The sequence below is a fragment of the Hyperoodon ampullatus genome (genome assembly GCF_949752795.1).
Source record: "Hyperoodon ampullatus genome assembly, chromosome: 8".
In the NCBI taxonomy this organism is placed as follows: Eukaryota; Metazoa; Chordata; class Mammalia; order Artiodactyla; family Ziphiidae; genus Hyperoodon; species Hyperoodon ampullatus.
The window spans coordinates 468,580-483,312 of NC_136921.1; the positions used below are offsets into that span (position 1 = coordinate 468,580).

Here is a 14,733-nt window from a genome sequence, read left to right on the forward strand (position 1 = left end):
GCTCACATCTCACTGGCAGTAACTTAGCCCCCTGGTCCCATCTACCTGCAGGGAGGGCTGGACGATGGCATCTAACAGGGCAGTGATGTGCCCAGCACAATCTTATTCTTCTGGAAGTAGGTGAGTGCTATGGACTGAATATCCCCCCCCCCCCAAAAGTCATAGGCTGAATCCCTAAACCAGCAATGTGACTGTATTTGAGCGAGCATTAAGAGGAAGAGAAACCAGACCTCTCTCTGTCCACAGCTGTACAGTGTGAAGGCTATGTGAGGACACAGTGAGAAGGTGGCCACCTGCAACCCAGAGGGAGAACATCAACCCTCCTGGCACCTTGAACTTGGACCTCCAGCCTCTAAAACCGTGAGGAAGATGTTCTGCTGTTTAAGCCACTCAGCCTGTGGCATTTTGCTCTTGCAACCCAGCTAAAACAGGGAGAAAGTCTTTGATGGATAGTAGCAAAGTCTGACCAATTCCTGTGATGGAAGGTGCAATAGGACAGTAAGAGAGCTATGGGGCCTCTTTTTTTTTTTTTTTTTTGCAGTACGCGGGCCTCTCACTGTTGTGGCCTCTCCCGTTGCGGAGCACAGGCTCCGGACGCGCAGGCTCAGCGGCCATGGCTCACGGGCCCAGCCGCTCTGCGGCATGTGGGGTCTTCCCGGACCAGGGCATGAACCCGTGTCCCCTGCATCGGCAGGGGGACTCTCAACCACTGCACCACCAGGGAAGCCCCCTCTTTTTTAATGGAAAGTCTCAAACTCACAAAAGCAGAGAGGACCTAACAAGTGCCCCGTGCCCATCAGCCAGCTTCAGCAAGTCCGGCCAGCTTCTGGGCCTTCACTGGCCCCAAGCACACTCAGGCCCAGCGCCCTATCTGGCATTTCCTCCATGAAGCAGATGCCCTTGTGCCCACTACCAGGCCCCCGTGGCCGTGGAGACTCGCACTGCTCAGGGCAGACTACAGAGACGGTTCTCAGCGTAGCAAGCACAGAGACGGATGCACAGATGCAAGGACTCTCCTGTACCTGCGTCAGGGATGTGAGGTCACGACTGCATGCATGGAGGTGCTGCAGTCTCCCTGTGACCACGAGGGACAAGCTAAGAGAACTGGTAAGTTGTTGACCCAACATCTGACATCACTGAGTAGCAGAAACAGTTCTTGGCTGCCTAACTCTGGACTTTGTGTTATGTGAGATGATTAGATATCCTGGTGATTTAAGCCAGTTAGGCTGGCATTCTGGTACCTGCAGTCAAAGGCATGTTGGAAGAGGTGGAAGCAAAATTGCTTCCTGTATCTTAATAAGAAATTTCACTGTACTTGTGCCAGTTTAGCAATTTCTGCCATCAAAAGGGCATCCCCTGCATACAAGGACCCAGCAGCCAGGCTCCCCGCATTTCCATGGGTGACCAGGAAGGCTATGCAGTCACAAGTTGATGTATTGCACGTGCTCCTGCCTGTCTGCCTGGTAAGCTCATCCTACGGATGTGGTACAAGGCTGTCCTGGGACTTGCCCAACCCCAGGAGGTTCTCTTGTGTTTTGTAATCCCTAATCCCTTCATCCTTTTGAAGGCAAGGAGATGAAAACTTCAGAACAAGACTCATTATTCAAAGGCAATATTAAGTACTAGTGTATCAACGACCTTTCACTAGGTTGTAACGCAGTAACAAAGGACCCCAAAGTCTCGGTGGACTCATCATCACGACTGTTTATTTCTTGTTGGTGCTACCTATCAGCTGCAATGGCTGTAGCTTGGCTGTGGCTGTTTGTTCATTGCAGGGTCCAGGGTGAAAAAAAGCAGCCCTAATCGTGCACATGCTGTTCTCACACTGGCGGCCGGAAGGGGAGGGGTGACCCACACAACAGCTTTTAAAGTTTCTTCCTGAAAGTCAGCTCTGGTTACTTTACAGATGCCTTGGAAGTCACAGGGCCAAGCTCAACATCAAAGAAGAAAGCCAATAATTGGGAATGATAGAATCTACCACCCTTCCGGAACCCACAACCAAATCAAGCAACGGTCCATCAGGAAAACGTCAAGCGACCATAGGTGTCTGGGGTCACGGGAAATCAGGGGCTTACACCGAAGGGAAACTGTTGCCATGACCTCAGCCCAAGCACCGAGGTGGACGGTCTGGAGCTCGCGGGAGTCCGCTGCCGTCCCCAGCCCTGGAGAGCCCTCGCCCGTCTCTTGTCTGCAGCAGGGAAGCAGATGCTTCACGAAGCCTCCCTGGAGAGCAGCCCTGAAGTTCACGGCCACACTTCCGGCTGCCTCCGGATTTCTCCTCGGCAAACTCGAGCGTTCCAGAGGCAGTTCTGGGAAACGCGGCTCCCAGCTTGGCACGGGCCGAACGCTGGCGTCCGCCCCAACCCCCTAGATTGAGGTCTGACCCCACCGTGACGGTACTTGGGGACAGGCCTCCGGGGCCACGAGGCCCAGAGGGCGGGACCCCTCAACGAGAAGGCGGCGGACGCGGTCTCACCTGGAACCGCCCCTAAGACGACAGTGGCCAACCTGACTGAGCGCTTCCCGGTGCCGGGGCGCGCGCCCTCAAGGTCCCCGCCGTCGGGGAGTCGGCGGCGGGCGGACCCCGAGGCCACAGCCCCGAACTTTAGGAGCAGGGACAACCGCCCGCGCTCATGACAGCGGCCCGCGCAGAACAAGGCGCGCCCGGCTTCCGGCCCGGAAGAGGTGGTGCGACCGAAGCCCCGTCGGGCCAGTCGCGCCGCTTCCGCCGGACTAGTCCCAGCCAATCCGGCCCATCTGAGCCAATCCCGGCGCGCGCCGTGGGCGCCGGCCCATTGCAGCCAATGGGAGGTCCGGGCGGCCCAGCTACGCTAGGGGTGGTGGCGGAGGCGGGAAGCGCGGCGATGGCGGGCAGGCGCGGCGCTCTTATCGTGCTGGAGGGTGTGGACCGCGCGGGGAAGAGCACGCAGAGCCGCAAGCTGGTGGACGCGCTGTGCGCCGCGGGCCACTGCGCCGAGCTGCTGCGCTTCCCGGGTGGGCGCGGCGGGCGCGGGGTTCCGGGATGCCGGGGGCCGGGGAGGGGACCCGGGGGCTACGGAGTCCTCGCCGGCTCCTGAGGACGAGAAGCGAAGGCCTCCTGCGCTGGACTAGCCCTCGTTTGTCCGCGGGTCGGAGCGCGGGGACTGGGCCCCCTTGTGGTCCCCGAGCCTCAGTGGGACGCGTCTGTGGTTCTGTTTGTGCGCAGCTGCCCCGCGGCTGATGTGCAGTAAAGTTACGTGCTTAGTGAGTCTTGACACATGTACACCCAGGAAGGCGTCTTCACAACCAAGAGAATGAGTGTATCTGTGACCCCTAAAAGTTTCCTGGTGCTGCTTTGTAATCCAAGTCTCCGTTTTGTCTTGGGTTTCCCGCGCCCCGCCCTTGCATGGCTGTTTACCCTGTGAAGGGTTTTGTGTCATATTTTTAATTTTTTAAGGTAAAACATTGATCTTGAAAATGCTGTAAAAATATTATCAACACTTAATCAAGAGAAGCTCAAGGTTTACAAACCAGGGGTAGGGGGATGGGGGGATGCTTTTTAAATTTTCTTGGTTTTTTTTTTTTTTTCTTTTGGCCACACTGTGTGGCCTGTGGAACTTCACTGAGCAGGGATTGAACCCGTGCCCCCTGCGGATCTCAACCACCGGGGAAGTCCGAAAGTGCTTTTTTTGAATATTTATCATTTTAATCTTTAAGCCAGCCAGTCTACAAATCTTATACAGTTGATCCTTGAACAACATGGGTTTGAACTGCAGTGGTCCACGTATACGCATATTTTTTTTCAATAAACACATACAGTACTACGAAGTCCCGGGTTGGTGGAATGCAAAAATGTAGAACCTCAGATGTGGAGGGCCGACTTTGGGAGTTGAATATCCTTCTTTTGGTATCGAGGTAGCTCCTGGTACCAGTCCCCCTTGGTTGGCAGTTCCTTTGCAGTTGCTGCTTCCTACCTGAGTTCCTTCTTCCTACAGCATTTTTCATCCCAGTGTGTCTGCACACTGCTGCTCTTTCTCAGGAAAAGGTCTGAACCTGTCTAAAGTTGTTGTAAAATAAAACTCAAAGTTAGACTTGGGTCAGGGCCTGGAAATTTGGCACAAACTATTAATGTAGATGGAGAGCCTGACCTCACTTTTGTGTGTTGTTCTCTTTTGTTTTAGAAAGATCAACTGAAATTGGCAAGCTTCTGAGTTCCTACTTGGAAAAGAGAAGCGAGGTGGAGGATCACTCGGTGCACCTGCTTTTCTCTGCGAACCGCTGGGAACACGTGTAAACAACCTTGTCCTTCTGTCGCCCCCTCCCCGCTTCTGTGCCTCCCCCTGAGACTCTGAATGCGGCTCTTGTTTCTGAGTGGTTGAGAGTCATGCTGGAGGCTGTACCTTTACAAGGTTCTTTTATTCACGGATCCCAAAGAGCACTAGTTAATGCTTTTTTTCCTTCTCCCCGCCCCCCGCTCCCGGCTTTTTGTAATTAATAGACTTTAGGGAGTTTTAGGTACACAGAAAAGAGTCACCCCCATACCCCTGTCCCTTCCTCCTCACCCACAGCTGCTCTTATTTATATCTTTGATGAACCAGTGTTGACACATCATTAAGTGAAGTTGAGTTTATGTTGGGGTGTGCCCTCTCGCGCCCTCTTTTTGACTTACATCGTCTTGGTGGATTCCCTCTTCACCCAGCACAACTGTTGACGAAGTGCCTGTGGGGTACACTCTGAGGTGCTTCTGTTTCCATTTACACACGTATGTAGGTAACACATATGTCATCAGAGGTGTTTTGTTTTAACGTGAACGAATGGGATCCTACCGTACAGATTACCTCACGGCTGGCTTCCTAAGTCTGCCTCACGGTTTCCACTCTTCCTCTTCTCTCCCGTCCCAGCGGCCTGCTCTCCGGAAAGGCTGCTCCACCTTGGATTGAGTGATGCCAGTGGAAGGACGTCCAGGCGGTTGTGCCTGTTCCCTCTCACAAGCAAGCTGGCACTGCTCTCCTCTGGCTGTGGCTTAGCTGGCGCTGCTCTCCTCTGGCTGTGGCTTAGCTGACGCTGCTCTCCTCTGGCTGTGGCTTAGCTGGCGCTGCTCTCTGGCTGTGGCTTAGCCGGCGCTGCTCTCCTCTGGCTGTGGCTTAGCCGGCGCTGCTCTCCTCTGGCTGTGGCTTAGCCGGCGCTGCTCTCCTCTGGCTGTGGCTTAGCCGGCGCTGCTCTCCTCTGGCTGTGGCTTAGCCGGCGCTGCTCTCCTCTGGCTGTGGCTTAGCTGGCACTCCTCTCCTCTGGCTTTGGCTTAGCTGGTGGTCTTGTCTGGAAAGGCCTCCCCCTCCGTGTATTAGATGAAAATGAGGGCAGATTTACAGTCTTTAACACATCTGGAGTTTATTGACATAAATGTTGTGATTTTCGCTTTTTGTGGATTTGTAGAAAAGTAATGTCAGAGCAACTGAAAATGAGAAACAGTTCTGACTCCATTCCCTAACTGCTGTCTGCTTCCAGGACACAGGCCTGCGAGTCTCTGGGCCATTTGTTCTGCCACAGCTCCCCCTTCTGATTATTCCAGCCACTGCCATCAGATCAGGTTTGCTGACACTTGGAAGTCCTTGGCTGACAGGTCGGATGCCGGGCAGTGCTGTGGCCCCTAGTACCCCTCAGGTCTGGTGTGCTGGGCGGGCCTGGGAATGGGTGTTCAGTTAATCTAGGCTGTTTTGAGTCCACCCTGGTGCTTGGAGCACTTTCTGAGTGGACTCTGGTTACTTCCTCAGCCCCTGGTTTTCTGCCCTTTTGCTGTGCTGCGTCTTTACCAGGTCAGTTGCTGGTTGTGGAAGTCATCCCCCCTCCCAGCTGCTGCGCAGTTTCCCTGGCACCGATTGCAGTAACAGCCTCCGCTTCCCTCCCCGGCTGTTTGTCAAAACCTACTGATCCTCTTGGGCCATCCAGGAATTAAATTCCTGGAAATGAGCAATATCTCTTACTTTCCGTAGCAATTTAGCAATGTTCTTCTCTACCTGTTTTTAAACTTTTTATTCTGAAATCGTTTCAGTCAGTCGGGGAAGCTGCAGGAGTGGCACCAGGAATTCCCGGGTGCCCGTCCCCGAGCTTCGTCTGTGAGGAACATTTTGCCACATTTAGTTTACCGTTCGCTCACTCTTCTTAAAAATCAAGCGCTATTTCATGAAATGCTGGGTTTACCTGATGTTTCCTCATGACTAGATTTGGGTTTGCATTTTTGGTAGGAATACCGCAGAAGTGACATTGGGTCCTCTTGAGGGCATCGTGGCGGGATGCGAGGCCACTTGGGTTTCCCCTGATTAGTGAGGGGGCTGCTGGCCAGGCTCTTCCACTAAGTGACTCTCTTTCCTGTTGTAAATAGTCAAAAGGCGAACTCATAAAACCATAAATATCCCCTTTCTGTGAAACTCACCTCCTAGTTTGTGTTGGTTAGTCCTCCTGCTGGAGGCTGTTATTGTGATGTTCTGATTCTGTCATTCCCTCCACACTGATCAGCTGGCATTCTGCATGAGGAAGAGCTTTCCTGCCTTCCCCGTCCGTCCATCCGTCCGTCCATCATCAGGATGGACTCAGTGGGTCATAAGCACTACTGTTAGTCGTTCTACTGTTCAGACTGTTCCAGCCTTGGCCTGTGGGAATCCCTTCAGGCCGGCTCCTTCATCCCTTGGACGTGTTTTTGGTGTGACAAGGTGTTCTGGCTTTCCGTGCCTTCTCCTGCTTTAGCCGGGGCCGGCTGTTCTCTGCTCTTTGTGGAGGGTGGACTTTAGAGGCCGACATCTGCTCAGCTTCTTCGTGTGTTCACGTGCCCTGCATCTGTCTGACCCCTGCCCTCTCATCCAGCACTCGGGCTCATCTGCCCCATCCTGCCCTCCACGGGCTGGTTTTAGGATCACTGCCCCCACCTATGTAAAGCCTGCCTGGGGCTCCCGGGTGGTTGCGGCTCTGTTGTTAGAACGAGGGCACACGGTGCTGTGTCCAAACATCTCAGGCACGCCTTTGCCCTTCCACTGTGTTCATTTGGGATACAGGTAGGTTCATTTGACTTTGTGTACAATTTTAGGGTTTTTTTCTTTTTTTTCCCATTCTTGTTGATTTCAGTTTTTGAATACGTAAAACATGAAGTGGTTCTAAGAGTCAGAATCATACAGAAAGGTCACTGCCCTGCCCATCCCCTTTCCATCCAAGCCCTGCCCTCCCCTGTCGGTAAGCAGGCCCATTCACTTCTAAACAAAGTCAGCAGATACTTGTTGTCTTGACTCACCTTCTGTCTGATATAAAGGCAGCCACCTGTGTGGTCAATGTGCTTTGCTTTGTTAGCAGTGTGTCAGGAGGGCGTTTATGGGGCATCTTTCTCGTTCTCTGTACATTTGCATCTTCTGTGCTCATGCCATATTCTACCAGTGTTCTGTTCACAAGACTAGGTAGTTTTAAGTGTTGATATTTGCACTTAGGAATGACGCTGTGTTGGGAATGGCGTCTCACTGTTGGAGGTGCCCCCTGCTGTGCTGTTCTGTGAGCTTCTCACTGTAACAGTAGCAGATGTCTTTTGTTCCCCAAAGTGCAAGCAGTGCTTCTGGCCAATGCCAAACCTCTGTCTGCACCCATCCTGCTAAGGTCTTGGGGCCGGAGGGTGGTGGGGACCTGCTGCCTCCTGCTGGAGGGTGTCCTGGCTCCCAGGTGGATGCAGGAGCATCCTTCATCACCTCCGGGCCACGTCCAGCCTTCCCTCCCGTTGGCCCGGCCCCTCCGCTCCCGGACAGCCGAGCTGCCTCTGGACAGCTGCCAATGCCAGTTGTATTTATCCCCGTTAGTGGAGTTGTCTTTTCGTGCTGGGCTTTGCTGGGAGTGAAGATTCAGAGCCTTGGGGGATGAAAGTCAGGCTACAGATTGCTGCCCGTGCGTGATCCCTTCATCATGTTGGCTTCTGAATTGAATTGTGTCATCAGGGTGATTTGAGCATGAGACTTCAGGGCCTGTGAAGCCAGGACCGTGGCTCACAGGCATTCTCTTTTTTGTAGGCCGCTAATTAAGGAGAAGCTGAGCCAGGGCGTCACCCTGGTCGTGGACAGGTATGCCTTTTCTGGGGTCGCCTTCACCAGCGCCAAGGAGGTGAGTGCAGCTCGGCCCCAGCACGTGGTTTGTGCCTGGTGTGGACTCAGCATGGTCCCCGTGGGCACAGAGCAGTCGCAGCACGAGTCTCTTCATGTCACTGCCTCTAGGGGTTTGAGATCCCCGTGTTCGCCAGGTTAACTTGGTCTTTATCGACAAGAAGAGAAACCTTTTTTGTAGCTACAGGTTGTTTTCATAGATACAACTGCGTTTTTCATTTGGCCGACACATTTCACATCATACATTTACACATATGGTCATCGACAGACCTGTTTCATCCAGTGTCTTGTTTGCGGAAAAGATGGTGAGAGTGTCTGGGGTGCTTTCATGCTGTGTTCCTGACCCCCTGTTCCAGGGAGCTGCTGTTTCACAGGCATAATGGCAGTGACTACACTGCCCTTTTTTCCTGCTTTTTATTTAAAATTTTTCAAACATATACCAGCAGAGAAAATAAGCCACCCAGCACCGTCACCTGCCCCAGAACCTTCTGGTCTCTGTGACCCCCAGACATAGCATCAGTCCCTTCATAAACATTTCGGTGCACATCCCCAAAACAGCTTTTCAGAAACCTCGTCTCACCCCATTCCGGAATGTCATCATTCAGTCAGTGTGCAGAGTTCCCAGCGCTCTCAGGAGCTGTTTGATCCGTCTTGTGTTTTTACAGTTCCATTGAATCAGAATCCAGCCAGTTAAGGTCCATTCTTGAAATGTCTCTTGAATCTCTCGATACATAGGTTCCTGCATCTCTTTTCTTCCTTCCGCTAAAATTTTTGAATTTTTTATTTTCCCAAGTTGCCCATCAAGAGGCACAGTGTGCCTGGCTATCTACTTTTTGTGGTAACAGTCTTTGATCATGGTTAATTCACGAAGGGCTGCAAAATGACAGCCTTCTAACCCTGCCAGTCTTCCTGCACGAGCTAGCAGGGTCCTCCTTTAGGGCAGTCCCCTGAGGTACTGGCCACACGGCTCCGTCTGTGAAAAGCACGCAGGCTCGCGCAGGGCCGACGGGCTCCCTTCTCCAGTCAGGTTGTCCTGGCAGCACAAGGCTCTGAGCCCACAGCTGGGTTCTAACCCTAAATCTTCAGAGCTGTGTGGCTCTCTCTTCCTCTAGAAGTGGGGACACTATTTTTAGAGTTGTGAGGATGAATGAGAGGGGACATGCAGGAGACAGCACACGGGGCGCTGGCGAGCGTCTCCAGGATTGGGGTCTTCCCCTCTCTGTGGAAGGGGGTGATGCCCTGGCCCGTCTGCTGCCGCTGCTTGGCCAGAGGGTGTGGGGCACACGCATGATGCCCTCGGTCCCGGGCCCTGAGTGACGCGTCCTGGGCCCCGTGGTGTTCTGTCCACTGTGAACGTATTCACACATCAAAACACAGGAAGGTGATGTGAGAGAAAGCAAAACGCTGGAGACCTAAAGGACAGAGCTGCTGCTGTGTAAGAACTCCCCTCAAACGTCAGCTCGCTTTTCCCCCTTTTTGTTGAATTTTGAAACCAGGAATGAGACCGCATTAAGCTGGCTCCGTAACGGTTGGGTTCTTCGTCGGCAGAATTTCTCCCTGGACTGGTGCAAGCAGCCGGACGTGGGCCTCCCCAAACCGGACCTGGTCGTGTTCCTGCAGCTGCAGCTGGCAGAGGCCGCCGCGAGGGGCGAGTTCGGCCGTGAACGCTACGAGAGCAGCCCTTTCCAGCAGCGGGCCCTGCAGCGCTTCCAGCAGCTCCTGGCAGACTCGAGTCTGCCCTGGAAGGTGGGCACGGTGCCCGGGCCCTCCTGGGGGCAGCGCTTTCTGGTCCTGGGGTTGGTGCAGGACGTGGGTCGGTGCCCTGATGCTGGCCCAGGGCAGGGCTGCACGGGCAGCGGCTCCAGAGCAGGTGTCCTGTGCGGGGGACCCTGTGCCAAGCCGGCTGTCCAGCGGGCTCCCGTCCCCTGCTGGACGTCAGCTGTGCAAGGCCAGCATCCAGAAGGCCGAGTCCGCGGGTGTCAGGCAGCGGCACTTTTAGCTCCCGTGTAACCGGGTCAAGCGTGGGGCCTTCATTGACTCCAGGCGGCCCGCACCCGCCACAGCTGTCACCTCCCTGCTCTCCTTCCCCACAGCCTGGCGCCCGCCCACCTCAGGACACGTGACCTGGCGCCCCGGCCCGTCCTCCCTGCACGCGCCCACCTGGCACGGCCGCTGCTCCTCTTACTGCTGCAGTGTCCTCGCCACTTGGGCAGGTTCCGGGGTTTGGGTTCTCAGTTCTGGCACCTTGTGCTTCTCCCTCACCCTCCAGCTTTGCCTCCCCACTGTCCTGCTCTGGGTGGTGCTGGTTTGTGGCCAGGCAGGTCTCCTGGCATAGCATTCTCAGCTTCTGTTTACCTGAAAATTTATTTTTCTTAGTATTTTTCAAATTTTTAAACCAGTCACAAACTTACAGAAAAGTTGCAAGTACGATACAAGGAACTCTTCCCCAGGACCATTTGAGAATAAATTAGTACCTGACACCCCCTCCCTGTCAAAACGGGGACAGTCACATGGATGCGCTCCTACTGCCTGACCCCCCTGGTCCCACTAGTGACCCCGGTAACAAAGGACGTAGTTCACAGGCACATCTCTCTGGCCTCCAGCCTGTGACTTTCTCAACCTTGACTTTTTTGAAGGTTGCAACAGTCGCTTTGTAGCCGAACCTCAGATTGACTTTGTGATTGGATCAGGTCGTGTGTCCTTGGTGGGCTGTCGCTGCCCCGTCACGGGCTGCGCACCTTTGGTGTGTCACGCTCCAGCGATGCTCCCCTTGGCCTCTGGGTTAAGCGGTTCACGGTGAAGTCACTCCGCGTCCCTCTGTGAGGTGGTGCTTTGAAACCACATAAAAACCTCGCTGCTCGTAGACTTCCAGTTGGTTTATATGTTTACACTTGCACGGACTCAATGTTTGTACCGCTTACCAGCAACCTGTTTTCCTCGCAATTGGAGGTGCAGATTGCCCCAGGTCTGGCCCCTGGGTGACCCCCACCCCAGCCCCAGGTCCTTCTGATCAGTTCCCTTCACTTGCGGGCCCTTCCCGGTCCCGGCCCATTACAGTCGATCTCTGGTCTCACCCTGTGCTTTCCCGGCCCAGCGTCCCGAGGTGTCCCTGGTTCCATTTTATGGAGGAAGAGACAGAGGTGGTTATCTGGGCCCCCAGAGGACGAGGGGTGTCCACGTACGCGTTCACACGGGAGGTGCCACGCACCGTCAGCTGCCTGGGATGGTTCTGTGCCAGAGCTCTGCAGCTGGGCCGCGGCCGGCAAGGTGACCTTCAGGCGGGGCGGGGGGGCCCGCGAGGAGGTGGTGTCACTCCTCATAGACTTCGTGCAGTGGTTACAGCTGTCTGAGCGTGTCTACACCCTGGAGCTTTTCCAGAGTTGGCTGCCCCAGAGGCTGCCTAGAGGCTCTTGGCGCCCAGGGCCGAGCCTTGGCTGAGGAGGGCGCTCCCAGGCACGCCTACCCCCATGTGGCCTGGTATGTGTCCCTCCCTCCGGTGGAGAGTCGCTCCTCTCGTGGGCTGGCCCCCCGGTGACCGAGGTCTGCGCGTCAGCAAGGTGGGGCAGCCAGCTATCGGGACGAAGCCCATCGTACCAGGGAGAGGAGTCAGACCCGAGTTGGGCTCCCGGCAGAACTTGTGGTCCAGGCGGGTCCGGGCGCGGCCGTGGAGGGGCAGGAGTGGGCGCTGCCCTCGCCGGCTCTGCTGGTGGCACTGGGGTCCCCTGGGGGTGAGCGTCTGACCGGGGCTGCAGCCAGGGGGCCGGGCGGCTCAGTCCCAAGGGCCCATCCAGCTCACTGTCCCCAGGCGAGGCCGGGGGTCAAGGACCCCAGAGGAGTGGAAGCTGTGCCCTCCGGAACCTGCCCCACCCGCTGAGAACATTAACCTGTCTCTCCCCCCTGCCCCGGCCCAGACAGTCGACGCCTCCAGGAGCATTGAGGACGTCCACCAGGAAATCTGCGTGCTGTCTGAGGGTGCCATCCGGGCCGCTGCACACAGGCCGCTGGGGCAGCTGTGGACATAGAGGGACAGGACCCCCGTCTGCCATCCACAAGGCAGGAGCCGCATGTGCACAGCGTCCGGGGGGCGAAGCGGGACTCCCCGGGGAGCAGCCTGCAGGGCAGCCTTCTCCTGCCCTCACCTGTGCCCCGAAGATACTAATAAATTAGTTATTGTGTTTTGCTTACTATAGTTTCACAATGACTGTGTCCAGGCAGTTCCATCGGGGTCGCTGATCTCCTCGTGGACGTCTTCAGACACCAGTAAAGATGAAATGAAAACGGTTGTGGGCAGCCCCGGGCCCGGCCGGCATCAGCCATGCCTGGGCTCTGAGCGCCAGCCTAACATGCCAACCTCACAAGGCCTGACCAGGCTGTGTCCGAGTAGCAGCATCCCTGTCTCCTCTGAGCACGCCCAGTGCTCGCTTTGCTGTTCCCTCTGTTAAGGTCTGAAATGCAGGTGTGTAGTTCCTCCATCCTGTGAAGTTACTCCAGGATGCAGTGGCCCTGCAGTGGGCGGTGGGCAGAGCCCCTGTCTGCAAGGCACCACAGGTCTCAGCGCCCTTCTGTGCGTGCCAGGAGACCGGATTCCGAGCAGAAGAGGAGGATGTGACAGTTTAAAGCGTCACAAGACAGTGACCAGGGCTTGGGGAAAACCCGCATGTGGCCAAGCGGGTCCCAGCTCAGTGGTGGCGCCCGCTCCCCGCACTGGGCAGGGTCCCTTCTCGTCCAGGTTGAACAGGTGAGGCTGCCCATCCACAGGTGCTTGGCAGGTGGGGGCAGCCCAGCCCTCAAGGGAGCACAGAGGACACAAGCGCTGGGGGTGGCTGGAGCTGTGCATTCGGACGGCTGTGCGGTCAGTTCACAGCGGGTCCTGCTGATGGTACCGGGCTGGCCTCGGGCGCCCGTCCGTCTGAAGGGCCTGGCTGTGTCCACCCCGACGTGCAGCACACACTCGAGGTCAGAACTCGAGGCCCATGACCCAGTGCCGGAAACAGTTGGGAACCGCTCGCAGAGTCACACCACTTTCATGCCGGAGTCCCAGGGTCACCCGCGGGTGTGGCCTGGCCACCCTCCCATCTACCTGCCTTTTGGTCTTTCACACGACCAAGGCCACATCCTAGGTGAAGAAAACGAAACGTGGGGCGGGGATCTTGAGAGTACTGGGCCGTCAGGGAGGCTGCGTCGGCTGTGGGCGTGGGTGGGATGCCCGGAGCACGCTGGGCGGGTCCCCGAGTGGGAGCTGGGCACCAGACGAGAGCTCTCTGGCCCAGGCCAGGAGCGGGGCCACGGAGGCCCCAGCGCAGACCCTCTCAGGGCTCAGCCGAGCGGGTGGGGGCGGGCTGGAGCCCAGGGGAAGAGAGGCCGGAGCTGAGTGGGGCCCCACAGGCAGCTGGATGGTGTGAAGACAGAAATGGCCCCGGAGACCGCAAAATTAACGGTCCACTTAAACTTTCTTCAGCAAGCTCAGCATGGGTTTTAAAACATCTCGCCAGGGCTGCGGCAGCCGGCACCGCCGAGGGGGCTGTGTGTCCTGAGGCGCCCTGACCCTCTGGCCTCCCCTAAAGAAGCCTGTTGGGCCCCGTGGCCGGCAGAATGACGGCCCCCACAGACATCCTCGTCCTGACCCCCGGAACCTGTGAGTAGGGTGCCCACCTGGCTAAAGGAACCAGGAGGTGGGAGGCCACCCTGGATCGCCCAGGAGGCGGGAGGGGCCTGGTCAGAGGAGACAATGCCGGCTCTGCAGGGTGGGGGGTGGGGGGTGGGGGGGAGTTGATCCAGGGGATGCGGGGGCTTCTAGGAGCCGGAAAGGACAGGTAGCCAGTTCCCTGGGGCCCCAGGGGGACAGCCCTGCTGACCTCTGCCTGCCAGGGCCCTGAGAGGTTAAGTGTTGTCTCGGGCCGCTGCGTGTGGAGGGCTTCACAGTTCAAGAAGCCAATGCAGCCATTTCTGGAGGCCAGGACTCAGGTTCTGAGCCATGGCGCTTCCTGCTCTCCTGTGTGGCCTTGGTCCCCTTGCACCCAAACTGGAGGGTGGGTGGGCAGGCGGAAGCGGGAAGCCAAGTGGGCCGGGGTCGCTCCGACCGTCCCACCAGGACTTACCGGGCAGGGCGAGAGGCCCTTGTTCACATTCTTGGTGACCCGCAAGGGGGTGACCGGCTGAGGCACAGGGCGCCTACAGGGACGCTGTCCAGGGAGCCAACACGCCACCCGGCACCGCAGTTGCTCCCTCCCCGTCGTCTATGAAAGGAGGGCGTCTTCCCAAAATCAAGCTCCCCTGCATTTTTTGCTTTAAACGCAAACCGCACGAGTCAGAGAGAGTCGAGAATCAGCGTCGCGAAACCAGGTCCAAATAGGAGGGCGCCGCTCGCTCAGGTCTGGGAACAAACGAGCTCAGTGCGTCCATCCACCAAGTCCTTCCTCAGACCCCTCGTGAGCTTAGAAAACACTTGTTCTCATTCTTACCATGTCCAACTACAGCTCCGAGAAAATCAAGACAGACGAACCTTGTTTTCTATTGAAACTGTTATTATTTGCCATTAAGAATCGCGCACTATACGGCTAAGAGTGAGCACTCCTCGGTAAGCCTTTCCCGACGCGCACGAAGACAGAGCCCCTGCTGCTCAGGGTGG

At 56.5% G+C, this 14,733-nt stretch overlaps 1 protein-coding gene across 2 annotated transcripts; it reads left to right on the top strand.

Annotated features, from left to right (window-relative positions):
- Positions 1–2,864: 2,864 nt before the first annotated feature.
- Positions 2,865–12,290, top strand: DTYMK (deoxythymidylate kinase; the record flags this gene model as incomplete). 2 transcript variants are annotated; one of them, XM_079709906.1, is made up of 5 exons in its annotated part: positions 2,865–2,994; positions 4,161–4,269; positions 8,016–8,106; positions 9,654–9,851; positions 12,017–12,290. In XM_079709906.1, the coding sequence occupies 5 exons, from the start codon at positions 2,865–2,867 to the stop codon at positions 12,125–12,127; spliced, it is 639 nt and encodes a 212-aa protein (XP_079566032.1). In that variant the 3' UTR covers positions 12,128–12,290. The 2 variants fall into 2 exon arrangements, with proteins under 2 accessions (XP_079566032.1, XP_079566031.1); XM_079709905.1 differs by having other exon boundaries at positions 12,021–12,290.
- Positions 12,291–14,733: the final 2,443 nt, after the last annotated feature.